Here is a 22,462-nt window from a genome sequence, read left to right on the forward strand (position 1 = left end):
CCATCTTGAATGCATAATAGAAGGAGGGAGCTTTAGAGTTCACAAGATTAATACTGTATGGAACAAAATTGTGACTGAATCTGGATGTTCTGCTTCAGATACCACAGAACCTCCTCTCAGAAGGTAACAAGGAAAACAGGTCCTGAAAAGGATATGTAGTGTCCCAGACAATCCTGCGGACCCTGCTCAAGCAACGCTTATATGCTATGTCCTGGATGGAAGGGAGGGAACTGCCAATAATCTTCTCAGCCATCCTGCACTGCCTTCCTGTCTGAAGCAGTGATGCTTCCAAACCAGACTGTGATGCTGTCCCTCTATAGAAAGTGGTAAGGATAGGAGAAGGAAGATGTGCTTTTCTCATGTGATGCAGAAAATGCAGGTGCTGCTGTGCCCGCTTCACCAGTATCTCGCTGTTGAGCGACCCAGCCAGCCTACTTGTTAAATGCATACCCAGAAATTTGATGCTGGTAACCATCTCCACAGGTGAATCATTAATGCACAGAGGAGTGTGGCTGTGCCTGCCTTTTCTGAAATCAACAATGATCTCTTTTCCTAATGTTTAACACTAGGCTGTTTTCCTTACACCAGTTCACTAAACCTTCCACCTCCTTGTGGTAAGCAAAACAATTTTAGTTGTCCCTTCTCCTACCTGACCACTTTCTGAAGGTATCTTTCCAGCATTCCAATTCTTCCATTTTTATGAGTCTCCTGCAGTGTGAAAATTCATACTAATGTCTTTTCTCTTTAGCTGTACTTTTTAGTTTTACCTGTTTTATTTATATTTGAAGACAGATATTATGTAGTGGTTGAAGTACTGACCTAGGAGAAAGGAAATTCAGGTTTACAGCAAATGAGAGCCAGTGGTTAAGCAGGCAATGGGCTAGAAACCAAGAGATATGAGCTCTACCGCATTAGGCATTAAAGCTGGGTGACTTTCAGCCAGTCATTTTTTTTTCTCAGCTCAGCTCACTTCACAAGGTTGTTATTGTGATAAAAATAGGAGGGAGGAGTATCAGGTATATTCACTGACTTCAGTTATTTATAAAAATAGTAAATGTGGGATATTTTTCTTTTAGGTTCAGTACAAAACAAGCAGACACTAGAAGGGGGGGGGGAGAATAACTAGCTTTACACAGTACTTGGATCCCTCTGCTGGCCATAATAAAAATTTGGTTTAAGGTACAGGGAGAAAATGTTCATTGAATCCGTGCACTGCACCACAGCCTAATAAACAGGAGTCCACGCAGTGGTGGGATTCAGCCCGTTTGTACCACTTTGGCAGAACCGGTAGCTAATTTTGTTGCCCATGCCCAGTATGGACTTCCAGAAGCGGCATCCACACAGAGAACCTGTTGTTCACATATTTGAATCCCACAACTGAGTCCATGTGTGAGGTTAACATGTTTGATTGGCAAGATCACAATATACACTAGGAAAGCAATAGTCTTTGTTGCTATGAAGCAGTCACGGGGCTGGGGTGGGGGGAGATTGCAAACTAAATATGGTAGCTTTAATCTGCCACAAAAACAATGTCTCCCAGATGGATGGGAGTCAACCCTTCTTGATATTATGGTATAATGTGTGATGCGCCTGCCTCGAAGGACAATCTTCTATCAATAATTTGTAGTAATATTAAACCATATTTTGGAGATGGGGCCTCCGTGATTGGTCCTCATTGCTCCTCCTAAAAAAGCTCTTTGCTCTTGGGCTGCAGGGTTGCATCTGTTCAGCCTTCCATTCTCAGGGGAACACATTCTCTTTCCTTTCCCAAAGGATACAGCAAGTCAGTTCTCAAAAATAATTGCCTCTGGTGGCACAGGCAGAGCATCTCCGCAGCCATCTCGGAACAGCGCAGGAAGAAGGCGGGGCCGATTCAAAGGCAGCCGGCTTGGTGAATACCCAGGGACCTCGCTATGGCGGCGACAGGTCTCCCCAGCCGCCTCCTGCTGTTACGGGGGAGACGGCGGGGAGGCTTCCTCCTCTTGCCGAGCGTAAGGAACACCTCTAAGAACTGCAGCCGGAGCAGTTGCCCCAGCAACGGCAGCAGGTAGGAAATGCGAAGGGCTGGGTGGTATTCGGGTAACACTAAGCCTTCCCCTGATCTAGGCTGCAAATGAGCAATGCTTAGAGGCTGTCTCCTTGCGCTTCTCGAGCGGGAGGGAAAGCAGGAAGGAACCGAAGGAGGGACTCAGTTGCAGGCTTGTCTCCAACCATGAAGGTGTGACTGGAGGTTCAACCCGGTAGGGAACCGTGCGTCTGAGCACCTCTGGAACGGAAACGCCGGGAAACCAGCATGAGTCTTATGCGCGAAACACGTGCTTCGCTCCAAAAGGCCCAAGAGAGAGAGACCTTTTGCATCGGCTTCAAGAAGAGTCACAGATCGTGAGTTAACGAGCAGTCACAGATGCAGCTTTGTATTTTTAGGACTATTTATTTGCTCGCTATACAGCTCATTAAGCCACATAAATCCCTAATCTGTAGCAGAAGAGGTGACACAGAAACGTGACAGCGGGGACTTGTTAGTGACGACGTCATTGCATCTTCCTTCTTATGTCAAATGTATAGGTATCTCAACTTGTCATGAGAAAGATATTTCAGTGGTGGATAGTAAGAAGTCCAGTTTCTTGTGTGCCCCTGATTTTGTAACCAAACTCTTTCATTTATATGTTAGGTCTACTATGTATTTTATTGTTTGAAATTCATCCTGGTGATATTGCTGTTAGTTGGAGAATTTTTCTTTCTTTTTTGAGGAAAGGTGGCTTATCTAAAGGAAAATGCATTCAGGATATTTGATTTGTCCATGACTGCAGTTTTATAAATGAGCACCCCCAATAGATAGCACTCCCTTTGGATGGAGTGAGAGTGCTTAGTGTCGTTCAAAGAAATGTGAACTTTGAAAAATTGAGGTAGATCAGGGGTGTCAAACTTACAATGTCACGTGACATGTTATGACGTATTGTGACTTTTTTGCCATTGCCAGTAATGGGGTGGGCGCGCTTTTGCTATGATGCATCCTACCCGTGGGCCAACAGTTCGACACCCCTGAAGTAGATGGTCAGATATTATTTTCTGTCAGGACTAGAATACAAGATAGTACTTGACTTTTGGTCACAACTGAGCCTAAAATTTCCATAGCTAAGCAAGATAACTAAGTCAAATTTGCCCCATTTTATGATCTTTCTTGCCACAGTTGTTAAGTGAATAACTGCAATTATTAAGTTAGTAACACAGGTTATAAGTGATCCTAGCTTCCCCTTTGACTTCGCTTGTTAAAAGGTGATCACATGACACAGGAACACTGCAGCTGTCATAAATAAATGCCAGTTGCTAAATTTCTGAATTTTGGTCATGTGATTACAGAGATGCTGAACTGGTCATAAGTGTGAAAAACTGTCACTTTTTCAGTGCCATTGTAACTTCAGTCAATAAATGGTTATAAGTCAAGATTATTTATAATGTTAAGCCTCATCATTAACAGTTTACTATTACTCTTCTGGAGGACGTAATTGATTATTCTATTATAACAAGAATGGAGATTTTCAAAGCCACTTTATGGTTTATTATTTTTTTTAAAGACATCTCAGATCAAAAAAATTTTGGTCAGTCTTGACATTCCTGTTTTATTGCTCAAATCAGATGGCAAACAAAGCAGAAAAGGATATTGGTTTACATATCAACCTTAGGACTGTGCTGCGTTGCATTTAAGGACATATTTGCAATCTATCCACAAGTGGGTTTGTGATCTTGGCTTTTCTTGACACAGTGTGCAATTCCAGGTTCAGATGTGACATCAGAGCTATCCCTGTGTAATAGATAATTGGCTAAATGGGAAAGAGCAAATACTGTGTGGATCTTAACTGCATGATCTTAAGCTTCTTGGTTTATCATTGCCTAGATCGATTTATCTATCAAGACCCTTCAGAATTTTAGCACCATCAATAAGCAGTTTGCTGGTACCTTCTGTTTAAGTGTTCCAGCTTTGTTCCTCATTCACCTTCTAATAAGACAATATCTGAAACTGTGTCCACTCATCCATTTCACTTCCATTTGTAAACTGTTTGGGAAAAACAAGCCAGGGTTGTGTAGTTTGTCCAGCTTTTGCTGGGAGTAGAATCCAAAGAGAAGAGAGAGAAACGTATAGTGTTCCTCAGAAGAATTCTTTCCTTATGATATTTAAAGAAGGCCATTATGAATAAATGCAATTTTTTTCAGATATTTAGCAGAATAAAATTGTGTTATTTATGTTTAAATAGCTTTGGGTCAGCTTTTTAATGAAACTGAGACATCTAATATGCTGCATTTATTTGGCATGTAATAATTATACCAGGGAGCCATTTGAGATTATTCTACATGTCTTTGGGTATCTATGCTTTTATTATTACATATAATGCAGGGCTTTTCAACCAGTGGTACGGGTGCCACCTGTGGTACATCGGCATCTGGCAGGTGGTACGCGACCACCCTAGAAAAGTGGTAGCAGGGGAAGGGAATAAGTGAACTGGTGGCAGCACCGCACAAGTCTGAGCGAGAGATGGTGTCAGCGTATCCAAAGTCGTTCGTGACGTAAAGCAAAGAAGACCGGCACACGCTGACACCCACCAAGCTCTTTATTAAGCATGTGAGACAAAGTCAGCACTGGGGCCTGATTCCCCTCCACCGCAATATATCGGCGTGCTCCACCCTGTAGCTCCGCCCCCCATCCCAAACCAGCATCCGTTTGAGATGGATATATGCTATGTCCGTTCCCTGCGCTGTCCCTTTTCCCGACGAAGCTCCGCCCCCACGCCCCGCTGTCCGTGCGCCCGGTCTGCGCCCCTGTTGCCCGCCGCTAAGCTCGCCCTGCTGGATTCCCTGGCGGCTGGGAGACAACCCCCGCCTCTCCCGCCGGGGTGCATCCCCATTAGCACAAGGTGTTTCGCCCGTTGTTGTCCTTTCAGCGGCTCGCAAATGGCTCGTTGGAGCTCCCTCCGTTCTATCAGGCGCCGTTGACGTCTGTCGTGCTTTCCGTGGAGACGTTCGCGAGGGAGGTCGCCCGGTGCGGCGGTGGGGTGTGGCAGTGCACGGCTCAGCTATTTCTCGCCCCCGTGAGTTGACGTTCGTGCTCCCCCTGTCCCTGGTTGTATGGCAAGCCGTCGGGGCTTGACATGCGGCCCCCTCTACCACTCGTCCCCCTGGGGAGGAAAAGAAAGGGGTTGAGTACACAACGTTACACTTGTTCCGCCCCGGCTTATCTGGGTGCCTCCGGTGGAATGTCCGAATCAGGTTGGGTGCCCTTATATCCTCCGCTCCCACCCAGGTCGCGTCTGATAACGGGTAGCCCTTCCACCGAAGGAGGTATTGGGTTTTACCATATCGCTTCCGTGAGTCTAGGACCTCCTGCACCTCGTAATGGGACCCGGATATCGGTCCTGGTACCCCGTCAGCATAGGGACTTCTATGTGTTGGTTTGAGTAGACTACTATGGAACACGGGGTGAACCTTGCCTAGAGAGGCGGGTAGCCGTAGCCGAACTGTAACTGGGTTAATCACTTTGAGGATCTGGAAAGGCCCTACATACTTCGGGCCTAGCTTCTTACATGGCACTTGCAGACGCAGATATTTGGTGGCTAAATACACCCAGTCTCCCACTTTGAACGGTTTATGCTCGGCCCGTTTTTTGTCGGCTTGGACCTTGGCAGCCGCTTCGGCCTTCCTTCGGGCTATCCTCACCCGGTCCCACAACTCTGGAAGTTTGGACGTCCATGTTTGAGGGGTCTGGCCGCTGGCCACCTCTGGTGACAATTCGGGCATGGGGTTAAACTCCATACCATACACTATTTTAAACGGGGTATACCCCGTACTGCTGTGGACGGTATTATTATATGCCACTTCAGCAAACGGCAATAAATCCACCCAATCCGTTTGCTGGAATGACACATAACTTCGGAGGTACCTTTCCACCATGGCGTTTGCCCTTTCCGCCGCCCCGTTAGTGCTCGGGTGATATGCTGAACTCAGCGCCTGTGAGGACCCTAGCGAACGAACGAACACCCTCCAGAATTCCGCGGTAAATTGCACCCCTCTATCTGACACTATTCTTCTAGGTACACCGTGAAGCCGATAGATGTGTTGAATAAATAACCGGGACAATCGTCGCGCTGATGGCAGGCCTCTGCAGGGGATGAAATGTGCCTGCTTGGAAAAGAGATCTACCACGGTCCATATCACACTGTAGCCCCGATTGCTGGGTAGTTCTACGATAAAATCCATGGCGATCTCTTCCCACGGCTGGGACGGATCGGCCACTGGTTGTAATAACCCCATGGGCTTCCCTACTCGGGGTTTTGCACTAGCGCACACGTGGCACCCTTTTACATATTGTTCCACATCTGCTTTTTGTTTGGGCCACCAGAATTGCCGCCGCACTAAGTGCAGGGTCTTTAAAAACCCAAAGTGGCCCGCTTGTTTAGCATCGTGACACCTTCGAAGAACGGAGGGGCGTAGGCTCTCGGGCACATACATCCTATCCCCTTTCCACGCCACACCGTCCCGAGTAGTCAACCATTCGGAATGCTCATTTGCCCACGTATCAGACAGTAAGGCAGCCCTAATGTCCTCTAACCCGCTTACCAGAGACCTGTGAGTTACGGCCTCAACGGTCTCACGCCGATAAGGCGGCACCAGGGCCTGTATTACCTCCTCCCGTTTGCTACGGTACTGCGGCATCCGCGACAATGCGTCGGCCAAAAAGTTCTTTCCCCCCGGCACATACCTCAGTGTGAAGTTAAACCGGTTGAAGTATTGTGCCCATCGAACATGTTTGGGGGCCAGGCGTCTCGGGGTCTGTAGCGCCTCCAGATTCTTATGGTCTGTCCACACCTCAAAGGCCAGTTTGGCCCCTTCTAACAAATGCCGCCACGTTGCCAGGGCCCAGCGTATCGCGAAGGCCTCCTTTTCCCAGACAGTCCAGCTACGTTCGGCCGTCGTAAATTTACGCGACGTATAGGCACATGGCTGCAACGCTCCCCCACTACCCTTCTGCAACAACACTGCCCCCACTGCTATATCGCTGGCGTCCACCTGGACCACAAAAGGGGCACTCTGGTCCGGGTGGCGTAACACGGGCTCCTTAGCAAATAATGTTTTCAGTGACTCAAACGCTTTCTGACAATTCACAGACCACTCTAGCCGTTGGCTCGGGCGGGGCCTTGCTGCGAGGTGTTTCGTCCGCAGTAGTTCCGTGAGAGGATGCACCACGGTTGCGAACGATGGAATGAACGGACGGTAGAAGTTTGCGAATCCGAGAAAACTTTGCAGCTGGCGTCTAGTTTGGGGTGCTTGCCATTCCTGTACGGCTCGCACCTTGCTCGGATCCATTTCCACCCCGCTCCCCGAGATGCGGTAGCCCAGGTAATCTAGTCGTTCCCGGTGAAATTCGCACTTCGATAATTTCACATAAAGTTGGGCCTCCAGCAACTTCTGCAGTACTTGCCGTACCAGGCTGATATGCTCCTCCCGTGTTTCGGTATATATTAGAATGTCATCTAGGTACACGAGTACCCCGCGGTATAGGTGTTCATGCAACACCTGATTGATCAACTGCATGAATACCGCGGGGGCTCCTCGTAACCCGAACGGCATGACGCGAAACTGGAAACTACCTAACGGACAGTTAAACGCCGTTTTCCATTCGTCGCCAGCCTTAATTCGTACTCTATAGTACGCCTCCCGTAGATCTAATTTAGTGAATATGCGGCCCGTCCCCAAATGTGCCAATAGATCTTTCATTAGGGGCAGGGGGTATACATGCTCAACACATACCGCGTTCAACCCCCGAAAGTCGACACATAAGCGTAACGAACCATCCTTCTTTTCTTTAAAGAGGACGGGAGCCGCTATCCGGTACCTAGCAGGCTGAATAAACCCTCGCGCTAGGTTCTGGTCGATGTATCTACGGAGTTCCTGCACCTCCGGTGGTGTCATCGCGTACATCCGGGGTTTCGGGAGCTTAACCCCCGGCAATAGCTCTATAGCGCAATCCGTCGGCCGGTGAGGGGGCAGGTGATTACATTCCTCCTCACTGAAGACCGCCGCTAAATCCCTGTATTCCTCGGGATATGTTACCTCTCCCACCATTTCCTGGAGTTGCGCCGCTACCCCCGGGAGCTTGGGAACCTGGCCCTCGTCACCACCATTCCCTGGCGTTGGACCTACCCCAAGACGCACTTTCCGGTACCCCCCTTCCCACCATATAGTTGGGGTCCATTTGTCCAACCAGGACAACCCCAAGATGACCGTCTTCGCCGTAATGGGAACCACAATGAATCGTAATACCTCCCAATGGTCTCCTAGGTCCATGCGTACCCGTTCCGTTACATGGGTCGCGGGGACCCCCCCCAACAATGACCCGTCCACTTGTTCGAACCGTATGGGTTGTGGTAATGGATATATCCGGAACCCACTGTCCACCGCTACCCTCCTACTCATCAGACAACGTGTACATCCGGTATCGATCAAGGCCTGACACGCCTTCCGTACACCCGTCACCGGACTCGTAAGGACTATAGGGAGGAGGAATGGGTTGATGGGATCACTCACCATTGGATCGGCCATTCCCTCGTCAGGGCTGTCCTCCTCGTCCCCCGGCTGGTAGCGTACCCCGGCTACGGGCACTGGCGTGGCCGGGGCTCCTGGTTTCGCCCCTGGAACCGGCTGCTGGACAACCGCCCTTAAACTCTCCGTGGCTTTCTTCAGTGGTGTGGCTCTACCAACTGCTGCGGCCTTACGGGGGCTGGGTGCTGGACAGTCGGCTGCGCGGTGACCCGGCTGGTCGCAACGGAAGCACCGGAAACCCGCTGCTCCTGATGGTCCTGGTGGCTTTGGTGTTGCCCGCTGTTGGTCCTGGCCGCCCTCGCGAGGTCTATCCCCGGGACGCCGCAGCCGCGAAACATCCCCGTACCCTCGATACACTTCTTTCAGGCCTGCTTCAAGCTCGATCACTACCCTGAACCAGTCTCTCAGTCTGTTGGGCACACCCCGATATACACAGGCTTGCCGTAAGTCGTGGTCTAGGCCTGCTCTGAATTGATGTACCAACATCCGCTCCGGCCAAGAGGACTGCAACCGCCCGGCTAACTTCCGAAACTCCCGCACGTACTCGACGGCCGGACGTTTCCCTTGTTGGAGCGCCAGCAGGTCCGCCTCGGCCCTCTGTGCCCGAGTGGGGTCATCGAACCGCCCATGCAGAGCGTCCAGGAACAGCCCCGCACTCCCCAACTCCCGGGCATGGTCACTGTACAAGTCGGCCGCCCATGCGGCCGCCTCTCCGCGCAAGGCGGCAGTAATGGCGCCGACCATAGCCCATTGGGAGACATATAGCTGTGCAAACTGGTCCAGGTGGCTTATGGCCTGTCCCAGGAACATCGCCAATTGGTCGGGGTTACCGTCAAAGGTAACCGGAATAGGGGGAACCCCCCATAGATATCCTGGCCCCCACGGGCCCTGGGGTTGGCCTGGTACCACGTTTGGATGTCCGGCCGCGAAGTCCTGCCGTTCCCTCCCCCCTGTTGCAGTCAGGCCTCCTGCCACGTTCCTGGGCCCGCCCGGCTGGGCTGGGTGTGGCTGACCCGGCGGCCCGCCCGAGGGGAGTCCCATAACGCCCGGGCCACCTGTGGGATTGGGCAACCGCAGCCGCGGACTACTCAGGCGGAATCTAGACGAGGGGGTGCGACCCGTAGCCTCCCCTTCCGACTGCCACGTATCGGCGGCGCCTTTGTAACTCGCTTCACCAAACCGGTGACGCAGGATATCCATGGTTTCCTGGCCCGGAGCCGTGGAGTAGCTCCAGTCTTCATCTTCCTCCATCGTGGCGCGTCTCTCCCGCCACCCCGAATGCCCGAGCTTCGGCTTTGGCGTTAGGAGCTGCTCGGGCTGTAGACCAGTCACCGCCGGGCTTTGCCACCACTCCTCCTGGGGCTTAGCGGCTGCTGCCTCCCCCACAGCGAGCTCCGATATTACAGACTGTAACAGTTTTGGCCGTACTACCGGCTGGGCCACCGCCGGCTCCGCTGCCGGGATAGCATCCACAACCCCGCCGGCCGCCACCTCTCCCTCGACCAAGGCAGCCCCCTGAGTCCCCTCCGCCATACCGTAGCCGTACGCGGGAACCGTAGACTGGAGGGTTGGGAGAGTGCTGACTTTATGTCAGCGTATCCAAAGTCGTTCGTGACGTAAAGCAAAGAAGACCGGCACACGCTGACACCCACCAAGCTCTTTATTAAGCATGTGAGACAAAGTCAGCACTGGGGCCTGATTCCCCTCCACCGCAATATATCGGCGTGCTCCACCCTGTAGCTCCGCCCCCCATCCCAAACCAGCATCCGTTTGAGATGGATATATGCTATGTCCGTTCCCTGCGCTGTCCCTTTTCCCGATGAAGCTCCGCCCCCACGCCCCGCTGTCCGTGCGCCCGGTCTGCGCCCCTGTTGCCCGCCGCTAAGCTCGCCCTGCTGGATTCCCTGGCGGCTGGGAGACAACCCCCGCCTCTCCCGCCGGGGTGCATCCCCATTAGCACAAGGTGTTTCGCCCGTTGTTGTCCTTTCAGCGGCTCGCAAATGGCTCGTTGGAGCTCCCTCCGTTCTATCAGGCGCCGTTGACGTCTGTCGTGCTTTCCGTGGAGACGTTCGCGAGGGAGGTCGCCCGGTGCGGCGGTGGGGTGTGGCAGTGCACGGCTCAGCTATTTCTCGCCCCCGTGAGTTGACGTTCGTGCTCCCCCTGTCCCTGGTTGTATGGCAAGCCGTCGGGGCTTGACAGATGGCTGGAGCTGCAGGGCTGTCAGGGCTCAGCGGAAGTGCCAGGATCAGCGCTTCTTCGGGACTGTCAGGGCTTAGTGGAAGCACCAGGATAGCTGCAATCTCCAGCTGGAGCTCAATGCTGATCCTGGTGCTTGTGCTGAGCCCAGAAGAAGCGCCGATCAGCTGGAATGTTGCAGCATCTCCAGGGTCTTGTGATTTGCATTCAGATGCTTGGCAACTGATTTGTATTTATGACGGTCACAGTGTCCCAAGGTCATGTGAAGTGACCAAAATCTGCTGCAGCCACCCAGCAGATGGGGGGAATAAAAACCAAACACCCCCCCCTACCCCATCCCCGCTGCCAATCCTCAACAGAAATGCTCACAACAATGAAAACCTTGGACAGGAGGAAGAGCACCGCCAGGCAGGCAGGCAGGTGTCTTGCTCGGTTGTGGCTTGGGGGGCACTTTTTTCAGTGCCATTGTAACTTCGAACAGTCACTAAGCAAACTGTTGTAAGTCGAGGACTACCTGTACTTTATCACTTTTTGGGTGGGGTCATCAAGTTTTTGACACCTTGCTAGGTGACTGGTGGTACTCGGATATTGCTATATCCTGAAAGTGGTACAATAGGTAAAAAGGTTGAAAAGCCTTGATATAATGTATTTTAGTCATGTTTGTATTAAGTGTTAAAATTATTGTGGAAGAATGATATGCCATAAAATAAGGAATGTGGCTTGAAAATATTCATATATTTATAATATATATTCAGATATATTAAAACCCTTTCACTTAGGTCAATGTTTATGCTAAAAATATAAATTTACACTTTAAAGCTGCAGAAGTGATATGGGAAACAATTTAAATTTCTGCCCCCTCCCCCCTTCTAATACATACCAGGTACCGTATGTCTTTTTGTGAGGGGAGGGGAGTATGGGAATTGATGATGGGCTCCAGCACAAGCCCAAAAGCTTGGAAGAATAAACCTTTGGTCCTGATGATCAACTCAGATTGGATCCTGCAACATTTATCTTGGAACATGTATATTTACCTTCATTCCCAAGTCTGGGAGCTCTGACACAAATGATTGCTGTGCATTGTGTGGCTTGAATGTTTAATTCATATGCACATGGCCACAAATATCTGGGATAAAAAAGAGCCACTGAGATCTCTCCAGCATAATAGGTGTACTAGAGGGCAATTTGTGTTATTTTTAACCATGAAGACTACTGATTTTGCTAATTGACAATTGTTATCCAGATAAGATGGCAGCATGTTTTGAAGAGGAAGGGTAAAAATAAGACAGATAAGAGAGCCAGGTTGAAGTTCACATTCAGCCTTACAAGTTCACTGAGTGAGCTTAGAGTTAAAATTTTCTAACCCAATCTTACAAGGTCATTGTGGGCAGTGGTGACATTCAAATAATTTAACAACTGGTTCTCTGCTCTAATGACTGTTTTAAGTATTAAAAAAACAATATACTGAAAGGTAGTTTATTATTCCATGCATTTAATACTTAAATAAGAACAATAAAAGACATACACAAAACTTCCCAGAACTATGCAATTCCTGAAAGTATTCAAAGAGCTAAAAATAGATTATGTTAAAAGAAAGATTTTTAAAGTATTAATGAAAAAATATTAAATAATACCTGACAAAAACAATAAAACTGTTATTTAAGATATTTCCATATTGCTTCTTAATTGGCATCCTCACTTGCAATTTTCTTCGCTTTTATCTGAATATCATCTGCTGTGTGATTTATCCTTAATCATCTTTTTTTCACTGTAGGAATAGGGTTCCTTTTGAGGTAGGCTGATTAGACTAATAGTCATTGTGTTTGATATATCAGAAACAGGCGACCTCTTCTCTGAACATACTATGTTCATCTTTGAAAAAACCCTTTCAGCTTCTGCTGCTTATTGTATTAAAACACTAAATTAAGGTATGATATATATGAAATTGAAATTCTGCTATTTACATTTAAATCATGGGTCATGGTATAAAATAGGAAAGCCCATTCTGCTACTAAGAACTATATTAGAGTTTAATGCATGAAATCACATTAAGAGCTTTCCTGCCCATCATTAGTTGCGCTTTATATAGCTAGATAGGAAAAAGTTCCAGAGCCACAAACCCAGTTAATACTATGAAGGGCCTATTCCTGACATTACCTATGAGAAACACCATCTACCATGTTTTCCCATGTGTCTTATATTTATTTTTGTGCCAAAGGACCCATTAGGCTTATTTTCGGGGGATGTCTTACTTTTTTCCTGACACCTGCCTCACGGCAGCAGTACCAACAGCTCCATCTGGGAGCCATGTGACTGCTGCCCCACTTCTTCTATGTCACACTAGTGCCACTGCCGCAAAGCAGATGGGAAGGAGCTGCCCATGCACCCCACAACCTCTTGCCATGCTGAAGGGCCCCCTTAGCCAGGCCTTCCACGTCCCAACATCTGTCGTGCCTCACCTGTTCGGTAGTGGCTGCACCCACTTTCTCCTTCCTCCGCCTCCTTCGAACAGCCCTTCGCTCCCATTGCTTTTTTAGTCCCGGATCTTGGTTTTTGGGAGCCTGTGCAGAGAGTCTTTGGAAACGAAGCTCCACAGCAATCAGGTGGGGTGGGAATGATTCCCTTCGCTTTTGGACCAGTTCTGAAATGGCCAGACTAGCATGCATTCCAATCCCTTGCTTGCTGCAATCTGACTTTGCAGCAAGCAAAGGTGTTGGAGGCACATGAATGCACATTAGTCTGGCATCTCAAAAAAACCGCATTTTGCATCAAGTAAACTTTAAAGAAAGTTAAACAGTCTGGCAGCGAAAATCCAGGAGCAGATAAAAAAACCAGTCTCATGTACTGTGAAGGATTTTAACTTCACAGTAGCCTGTTTAACTTTCTTTATAGCTTACTTGATGCAATGCTGATCCTTCCCATTTTAACAAACATATTTAACATATCACAAAAGTTAATTGATAAAATATGTAATCGTTTCAACTATAGCATTGTAAATCTGTCTCTTGCTCTCTTACAATCCTACCCCTGTTCATTCTAGTTTAAATCCTATCTCAGTTTAGCCACTGATGAGCGGACTTGCAGTTCAGTCTATATCAGTGGTTCTCAACCTTTTTAATGTCGCGACCCCCAGCCGGTCGTAAGTTGAGGACTACTCAACCGGTCGTAAGTCGAGGACTATTCAACTGGTGCAGCACCGTTTGCAGAATGGGACTTTTGATGGGCTCAGCAGGGCAGAGACAGCCTGGACAATTCCTATTGGCTTTTGAAAGCCAATAGAATTAGACTCTATTCAAGAGAGTCTATTCTATTGGCTTTCAAAAGCCAATAGAATAAAAGGGAGTAGCACAGCTAAGGAAAAGGGGAAAAAATGGCGGACTGCGTTGTTTGGCGACCCCTGAGAAATGGTTGTTCGACCCCAAATGGGGTCCCGACCCACAGGTTGAGAACCACTGGTCTATTTGTTGAAATGAGCTGCATTTCATGAAACCTTATGACTTTCAATAAAATATATTAGTCAGAAAATGTGCTACCAGGCTTCTCCTGATTTTTGGTACCACGGTACAGCTAATATTGGTCACCTCATGCAGACCTGTTTTGAAATTGCTATTATGATGTCATGCTAGGAAGACCTGTTCATTCTGGCTTAAAAAAACCATACAATTTACAGAGGAACTATTTGATAGCTTGTTCTTGAGTCTTTTTGCCAGTTGGAGCAGCTAAATAAATATGAAAACTCCTTCTGTTTTGGTGTGATAACTTAACTTTGGTGTATTCAGTAGATTCAGAGCTATTACAGCTTTCTGAGGCAGAATTTCTATCAATCAGATCATCCAGTTATGAAGATGAGTTATGGGACATGGCTGGGGAAGACCTGAGGCAGTGTGCCTATGCTTATTGGTTTCTCTTTTCTCTTCTAGGAGCATCAGAGAGAAGAGATTCCATCTTCGGAATTCTGCTTCCCCCATGCCCCTTAAACTCATTTACTTTATGAATCAAAGGGATGCTGTTAAGTAATAAATTTAGATAATAAAAGGTATTTTTCTGTAGATGTTTTTATTCATAAATTTTTAGTTTCAATAAACATGATACTGCAGCTTCTTACTTTAGTATTTAATTTGTTTAGGCAAAATTCTCTCCCTTGAAATAATTATCAATAGCATTTGCATTTCACATTGCATTATAGAAATAGCCAAAAACTCTCTTGATATGTAATTCATTTTGATTATATCAAGAGTAGCAAACCTATTGATAAATGTGTATATGGGAACATTTCATGTTGTGACTTTCATGGAAGAGTGTGTTTCTTCTATATTGCTTGATTGCTTATTTCATATCTATAGAGAATTACCTCCAGAAATATTCTTCCATCTGTATGTGAGGAGGGAATTAATCTCTTCAAAATGTACTGAAATGTATAAAAAAAATCAGTAAAACTAAAACTGATAATGCTTGCAAAACTGAAAGAGATTGGGTTTTCATATAAGTAAATTAGCTGAATATGTAACCTCCAGTGGTGGGATTCAGCCAGTTTGCACCAGTTCAGCAGAACCGGTAGCTAATTTTTTGTTGCCCAGTTCCAGAATGGACTTTCAGAAGCGGCATCCACACAGAAAACTGGTTGTTCACATATTTGAATCCCACCACTGGTAACCTCTATAGCAATTGTATTCAGAATGCTACCACAATGCACATATTATACATTTAATATGTGTATTCTGGCAGCATTCTGAATAAGATTGCTATCCATCATTGCCTTGCACAACATCATTTAAAAGAATTGGCTCCTGCAAACAGTTATATTGTTTTCCATATGGTAATATATAGACCCTGGCTGCTGGTCACTGCATTCACAGCTGCAAATGTGAAGAGTTACCTCTTTTAGATATCTTGTAAACTATATTCTGAGGATAAAATTGAGGTTGAAGAATCACTCAATCTTTTAAAAAAGAAATGCTGCAAAATAAATGTAATTATTTATTACATTTACATTAATAATAGCTAAGATAACATATATCATCAGAAAGATGTTTAAAATCATAATAATAGCAATATTAAAATAAAAAGAACTAGGAAACAACAGAATATTATGAAACATAATCTGTACCCATAGGATATTTTAGTTTCAATTATAAATGATTAGGACTGTTATATGTGGCAGATTTAAGTAGCATTTTCATATATAGTTGGAAGTAAATATAATTTAGAATTTTGATCTAAATCCTGATTAGGCTTTTTTAATGTGATGAAAATTTTTAATTAATTCATCAGTGAGAGGACCCAATAGAACAGAATATTCATAACTTGGTTGAATTATGGAGTTCTTGGTGTCTCTAAACTTTGTTGTTGTTTGCAGATGTTTCATTATCTAACTATATAGTGTTATCAGTGCTAATGAATCTGGGGTTTGCTCCATATTTGCATAAGATGCTTGTCCTGCTAGTGTTGACGAGGTTATGGTTTTCTCGGTGGTTTCTTGATTAGGGTATTGGTTTCTGCTTGTTAGCTGGGTAATAAGCAGGACTGATGTCCTATCCAGACTGAAGAGCATGCTACTATATATAAAAGAAAGCGAACCACACATTGACTAGCACATGTTATCTAGTTGGGTAATAAAACACCTGCAAGCAAACAGCCAAGCTCAAAGAGTCCCAAAGAAAGAGAAAGGTCTTGAAGTACTCCTTGCTTCCAAAGCCCATAATAAAATAAATGTCTCTATAGGGCTAGTAAATCATAATGTGGCTTAATTCTTTTGGATTTAGTGTCTATCGATTATGGAGTAATATCTGTGAAGTTGGGTATTATGGTTTGTTCAGTAAATAATGATTAACATCCTACCTTATCCATAATGAAATTTGTTTAGTTTTGATAGTATTTCTCAACCCTCTGACATCCTCAACATTAGATTGATCCTTGCTCAGGACTTCTGGTCTCTTCTTTGCAATCTAGATTTTAGCCAGAGGTTGTCTCTTAATCTTTTGCTTCTTTTGCAGAATGCTTCAATGGCACTCAGCCTCTTAGTCTTAGAACATGTTCTTCAGCCTTCCTCATGCAGGTTTTTTTTTAACTGCATCACAAGGTCTAATCAGCAAGGGAGGTTTGAACCAATGTTATACCCTCTTCTTTAAACACAAATACATTCTCTGCTTCACTTTCCTAAGACTGCTTTCAACACTTTATTAAATTGAATACCTTTATTAATACCACATTCTGCTGAATACTATCCCTCAACATATCAACTCTACTACAATGGTAATAGACTGATATTTCCAATTCCCACACCCCCTTTCCTTTCCCTCCTACCTCTATTTTGTGGATATTATTAGAAGACAATAATTGCTAGAAATGTAGGTTGTCAAATTATTCATGAAAATTCTTTTCAAAGCATTTTATTGCTATGCTAATAATTTTATTTATGAAAAAGGACTCATCTCACTCAGAGATGTTGCATTAACCTATAGTTTGCTAGGCACTTCTGAAACAGACCAGAATGAAGCCCTAGCTGAATCTGAAAGCTTAAGGGGCAATCTTAAGGGGCAACCTTTAGAAGATGGTAGGATCAGGCTAGAGGAATTTGCCATTCCAAAAATTTTGTTCCAATATAGAATTTAATATTGAATGAGCCTCTCCTCAAATATTACATGTTCACATGAATTGTCTATGTGCTGCAATAAAACATACTTTATATATTTTAAAGTGTGAATAGTGCTATATTGTAATTTCCTTGGCTGTAAAAGTTTAGACGGATTCTCTTTAAAGTTTTCATTTTATCTCTTGTAGGAATGAAGCAACTATTATCTCAGGGAGAAGACTGGCTGCACAAGTCTGTGAGGAAATAAAAAGAGATATCAAATCATGGCTTACCCTTGGCCACAAGAGACCGCATCTCACTGTTGTTTTAGTAGGAGAAAATCCAGCTAGTCACACTTATGTAAGAAATAAAGTAAAAGCAGCAGCAGCAGTAGGTATGATTTTTTTAAAAATAGAGTTTGTACGTTGCCAACCCAGGATGTTCATAATAGATACAATATTTTACTTGCGTATGATTTTATTTTTTTGAAGAATGAGGCTTCAGTGGATGTGGCAATGATGCAAAGCAGGAGAGCTATTCAGGGACAATATTTTCGTATAGTTTGGGTGAGGCAGGACAAGATTAATATCAGTCTTCCCAAGAATAACAGACAGAAAACATGGCCTGATGGGCTAATTCTACTTTATTGTTATATTAATAAAATCTTGCAAGTCTGAAACTTGTGCCATCTCCTTTGCAACCTGAGATTGGGAGAAGGGTCCTTTCTGAGCCTCTTTTTCTGCCCATTATCTGTTTCCTAGACAGCATCTCTCTGCCGGTCTCATTCCTACATACCATTACTGTATGAAGCCTATTTTATTATTTATGTGTTTATTTATTTGTTAATAAAATGTATAGGCTGCTCATCTTACCTCAGGGTAATTCTGGGTGGTTTACAATCATAAAAAATAAAAACTGTATAAACTAAAAGCATAAGTCAATACAAAAGCCAAGCACTATGACCCAATTAAAAAACGGGGAGAGCAGGAGTAGGCTGGGGAGGGGAGGGGAGATCTGTTGTTAATCGATCAACCACATTCACTGTGATTCTCCCCCATTGAAGCCCCAGGCTAACAAACAGAGCCAGGTCTTTAGGATCTTCCGGAAGGTCAGGAGGGCAGGGCCCAACGGGGGCCAACCTCACACTGAGGAGTAAGATGTTCCACAGGGCAGGTGCAACAGCAGAGAAGGCCCTTATGGACTCAGACTCAGAATAATCAGGCTGACACGACTTGCAGCATTCCTCCTCTGCCAGCATGGGTGAGACAGGCCAATTCCAGTGGGATGAGACGGTCTCTCAAGTAGCCTGACCCATTCACTGATGTCTAAATTCATATATTTCTCAAAAAGGCACCCAATCAGGACTGCAATGATGCCAACATTTTGAAACATGTGTCATGACATCCCGAGTAAAGTTGTTTCAATGTCAAAGGCAAATTTGTAAGGTGTACATTTGCTTGCCCCCCCCCAGCTCCTCTTCCTTCAGACTCCTAGGAACACCATTTCTTTAATTTTCAGTAAATTGGGTTTCAGAAGAGATTCAACAGTTCCAGGTTGCCTACGTAGGTCCTAGATAATTAAGCAATATATGAATTTATTTTACCTGTTTTAGAAGCTTGAACAAAGATAAATAATAGTGCCATTAAATGTGGAAGTGCATAATTTGATTTGTGTAGCAAATCTTGCAAGAAACAAATGCAAACCATTGTTGCTAAGGATATTTCTTTTGTGGATTCTTTTAGGCATTTGTAGTGAAATAATACTGAAACCCAAGGAAATTTCTCAAGAAGAACTTTTAGATCTCACTGGCAAGTTAAACAAGGATTCAAGAGTCAGTGGCATATTAGTCCAGTTACCTTTGCCAGGTAATGAATTCTGTTTCATATGGAGTCAGAAAGTGGAATGACTTGAGAATATATGAGACAAATGCAGTTAAACTAGTACCTCTGTTCTGGCACAAAAGGTTTATCAATGATCAATTTCCTTAGGTCATTGTTGTCTTTACTAGTATTTATTTTTCTAATTATTTTTTCTCTCTAAATATTTGTTATTTCTGTCACATTGCTTAATCCTTTACAAGTATAGCTAAAATCTGATTACCAATTGCCATATATTTTATCAGTAGGACAGCCCTGCAGGTGGCAACAGATTGGTCCTGTCCTTTCCAAATTTTTCCCCCAAATTAGCAATAGCTCCAAGAGAAAGTTCACTTTAAATTGCCATGAATGAAGCTGAAAGAACCATAAAGAAGAAAGTCTTCCCAAGTATCTTTTATTTAAGGCAGGGGTTCTCAACTTTGGCAACTTTAAGACTTGTGGACTTCAACTCCCAGAATTCCTCAGCCAGCAAAGCTGGCTGAGGAATTCTGGGAGTTGAAGTCCACAAGTCTTAAAGTTGCCAAGGTTGAGAACCCCTGATTAAGGCCATAGAGGGTTTCCCTGGCAATAACCAGCATTTTTGGAAAGAATCTAGCAGCCAGTTTCTGTATTCTCTTAATACAGAAATATTATGAACTCTTCTAAAGTCCACACTGTCTAGAGTATAGATCCAAAAACAGCACCACACAGAGTTAAGCCTAGAGCTTATCAGTGCTGGCAGCTCTGTTCTAAAATCATCTTCCAGGAAAAGGATGCTATTGAAACATGTACTGAAACATTCGCCAAAGGGCTGCCCTGGCCATCGCTGCAGCGTGGAAAAAGAACGTATCTCTACTTGCTGCCTTGGCTTTGTATAACCACGTTCACAGCTGGTAGATCTACTATCTCCTGAAATTATGAAACCTCACAAAAACCACTTTCATTTCGCCTTGATTCTGTTTCAGCATTTTGAATCTTTTATTCTTTTTTTTAAAATATGATTTTATTAAATTTCAGAAGCATGAATAAAAACTAAACAAGCAAGAAAAATAGAAAAGAAAGAACAAGACAAAACTCAAGAAAAAAGTGTGAAGAAAAGAAGAAAGGAAAAACTAAAGACAAAAAAAAATGGCTTCCAACTTTCTTTGGTACAAATGTAGATAAAAGTCCAAAACTTAGTCTAAAATTAACAATTGTCTATATTACTTATGTAATCCCATATAATTTTAATAATTAAATTCCAAAATCAGAATTTCATTTCTCTCATTTTTTTGCAAAAAGTCCAAAATTGGTTTCTAAATAGAAATCAAACTGCTTTTCTTTTCTTTAATCAAAACTGCCAATTTTGCCATTCTGTCAATTCCTTCAGTCTAGCCATCCATTCTTCTGGATATTGCAAATCCTTCACCTTCTTGCATATAGGATTCTTGCTGTGGTTATTGTATGTGAAAGAGTTTTTCATTCCCAACTGCACATAGGCATTTGGAGAGCCACTTCATTATCAACCATTTCCTGGTAGTGGTATAGAAAAATAATTTAAGTGTCATCAACATATTGGTAATACCCAACTTCAGAATTTCTAATATCATATCATAGATATTGAAATGCACAGAATTGGAGACTTGATTTTTTATCATGCAATTGTCCATTTCATAGAATCATAGGGCTGGAAGGGACCTGCGAAGTAAGGCACTATCATATTCCATCCTAGACGGAGGGCTACCCCAATCTTTTCTTGAAAACCTCCAGTGATAGAGCACACTGCTTCGTTGATTAAATGGTCCTCACTGTCAGGAAATTTCTCCTTACTTCTGGGTCGGAGCTCGCTTCAAAAGCTCACACCCTTTACTTCTTGTCCTGTCCTCAGATGTTTTGGAGAATAGGTTGACCCAGTTTTCTCTGTGACAGCTCCTCAAATACTGGTAGACAGCTACTTTCATGTCATCTCTAATCCTTTGTTAGGCTAGTTCCTGTAACCATTCATCATCATATAGTTCAGCCTCTAGTCTCCTTATCATCTTTATTGCTCCTCTTTGCAGTCTTTCTAGGACCTCAGCATCTTTTTTTTGTATCATAGTGACCAGAACTGGGTACAGTGTTCCAAGTGTGATCTCACCAGTGCAATATAAAGTTTTACTATAATTTCCTGTGATCTTGATCCTATTCCTCTGTTGATGCAGCCAAAGACTGCATTAGATTTTTTGACTGCTATAACACACTGCTGGTTTATACTTAAGTGATGGTCCACTAGGACACCAAATCCCTCTCACAGTTACTATTGTTGATCCAGGTACTGCTTATTCTGTACCTGTGTATTTGCCTAAAGACAGGAACTTACTTTTCTCGCCTCAATGGATCTTATTGAAGATGGCCCAATGCTCAAGTCTGTCAAGATCCTTCTGAATCGTTATCTTTCAAAGCATTGGCAATTCCCCCCAACTTGATATTGCCTGCAAGTTTTATGAGTTCCCCTTCTATCCTCTCATCTAGATGATTTGTGAAGATGTTGAAGACCGTTGGGCCCAAGACTGAGGAACTCCAGTACATGCCTCCCACCATATAGATGGAATTTCATTGAGAACTATATGCTGGGTGCAGTTGGTAAGCCTACTACAAATCCATCTGGTGGCGGTACTGTCTATCTCACATTGTTCTATCCTAGCGAGAAGTAGGATAAAAATCTTCTTTATCAAATGTTTCACTGAAATCCAAGTAAGCTATATCCACAGCATTTCCCCGATTCACTAATTTAATGACTTTATCAAAGAAAGCAGTGAGATTTGTCTGGCATGATATATTTTTAACAAACACATGCTGGTTTCTAGTGATCACTTTGTAGATGCTCACAAATCTGCTGCTTGATTATCTTTTCCAGGTATTGATATCAAGCTGATTTTTCTGAAGTTTCCTGGATCCACTTTCCCCCCCATCTTGAAGACTGGAACCATTCAGCTCTTTTCCAATCCTCTGGCAGTTTCTCGGCAGTTCAGAGCTGTGAAAGATTTTGTTCAATGGTTCTGAAATCATATCTGCCAGGTCCTTCAGTACCCTAGGATGTAAACCTGGTCCTGGTGATTTGAACTCTTCTAAAGTGGATAGGTATTCTTTTGCCAATTTTTATCCATTTTCACCAGCATTCCTGTTCTGTTTTCCCTCTGTTTTTGATACCTTGGCTATTTTTTTTTCTTTTGCATAAAGACAGATGCAGACAAGAAGTTAAGTAGCTCCACTTCCTCTCTGCTGCCCA

At 44.5% G+C, this 22,462-nt stretch overlaps 1 protein-coding gene across 6 annotated transcripts in view; it reads left to right on the plus strand.

Moving 5' to 3' along the window:
- The first annotated feature begins 1,776 nt into the window (after nucleotides 1-1,776).
- MTHFD2L (methylenetetrahydrofolate dehydrogenase (NADP+ dependent) 2 like) overlaps nucleotides 1,777-22,462 on the plus strand; it is a 67,121-nt gene continuing 46,435 nt past the window's right edge. Inside the window, exons 1-3 of one of the 6 annotated variants that reach the window (XM_039331514.1) lie at nucleotides 1,777-2,047; nucleotides 17,569-17,753; nucleotides 19,102-19,224. In XM_039331514.1, the coding sequence (XP_039187448.1) occupies nucleotides 1,914-2,047; nucleotides 17,569-17,753; nucleotides 19,102-19,224 (442 nt within the window). In that variant the 5' untranslated portion in view covers nucleotides 1,777-1,913. The other 5 variants (XM_039331512.1, XM_039331513.1, XM_039331516.1 and 2 more) reach the window with 5 other exon arrangements.

This window comes from Crotalus tigris, unplaced genomic scaffold (genome assembly GCF_016545835.1).
Source record: "Crotalus tigris isolate CLP2741 ecotype Arizona unplaced genomic scaffold, ASM1654583v1 scf7180000024437.13266115, whole genome shotgun sequence".
NCBI lineage: Eukaryota > Metazoa > Chordata > Lepidosauria > Squamata > Viperidae > Crotalus > Crotalus tigris.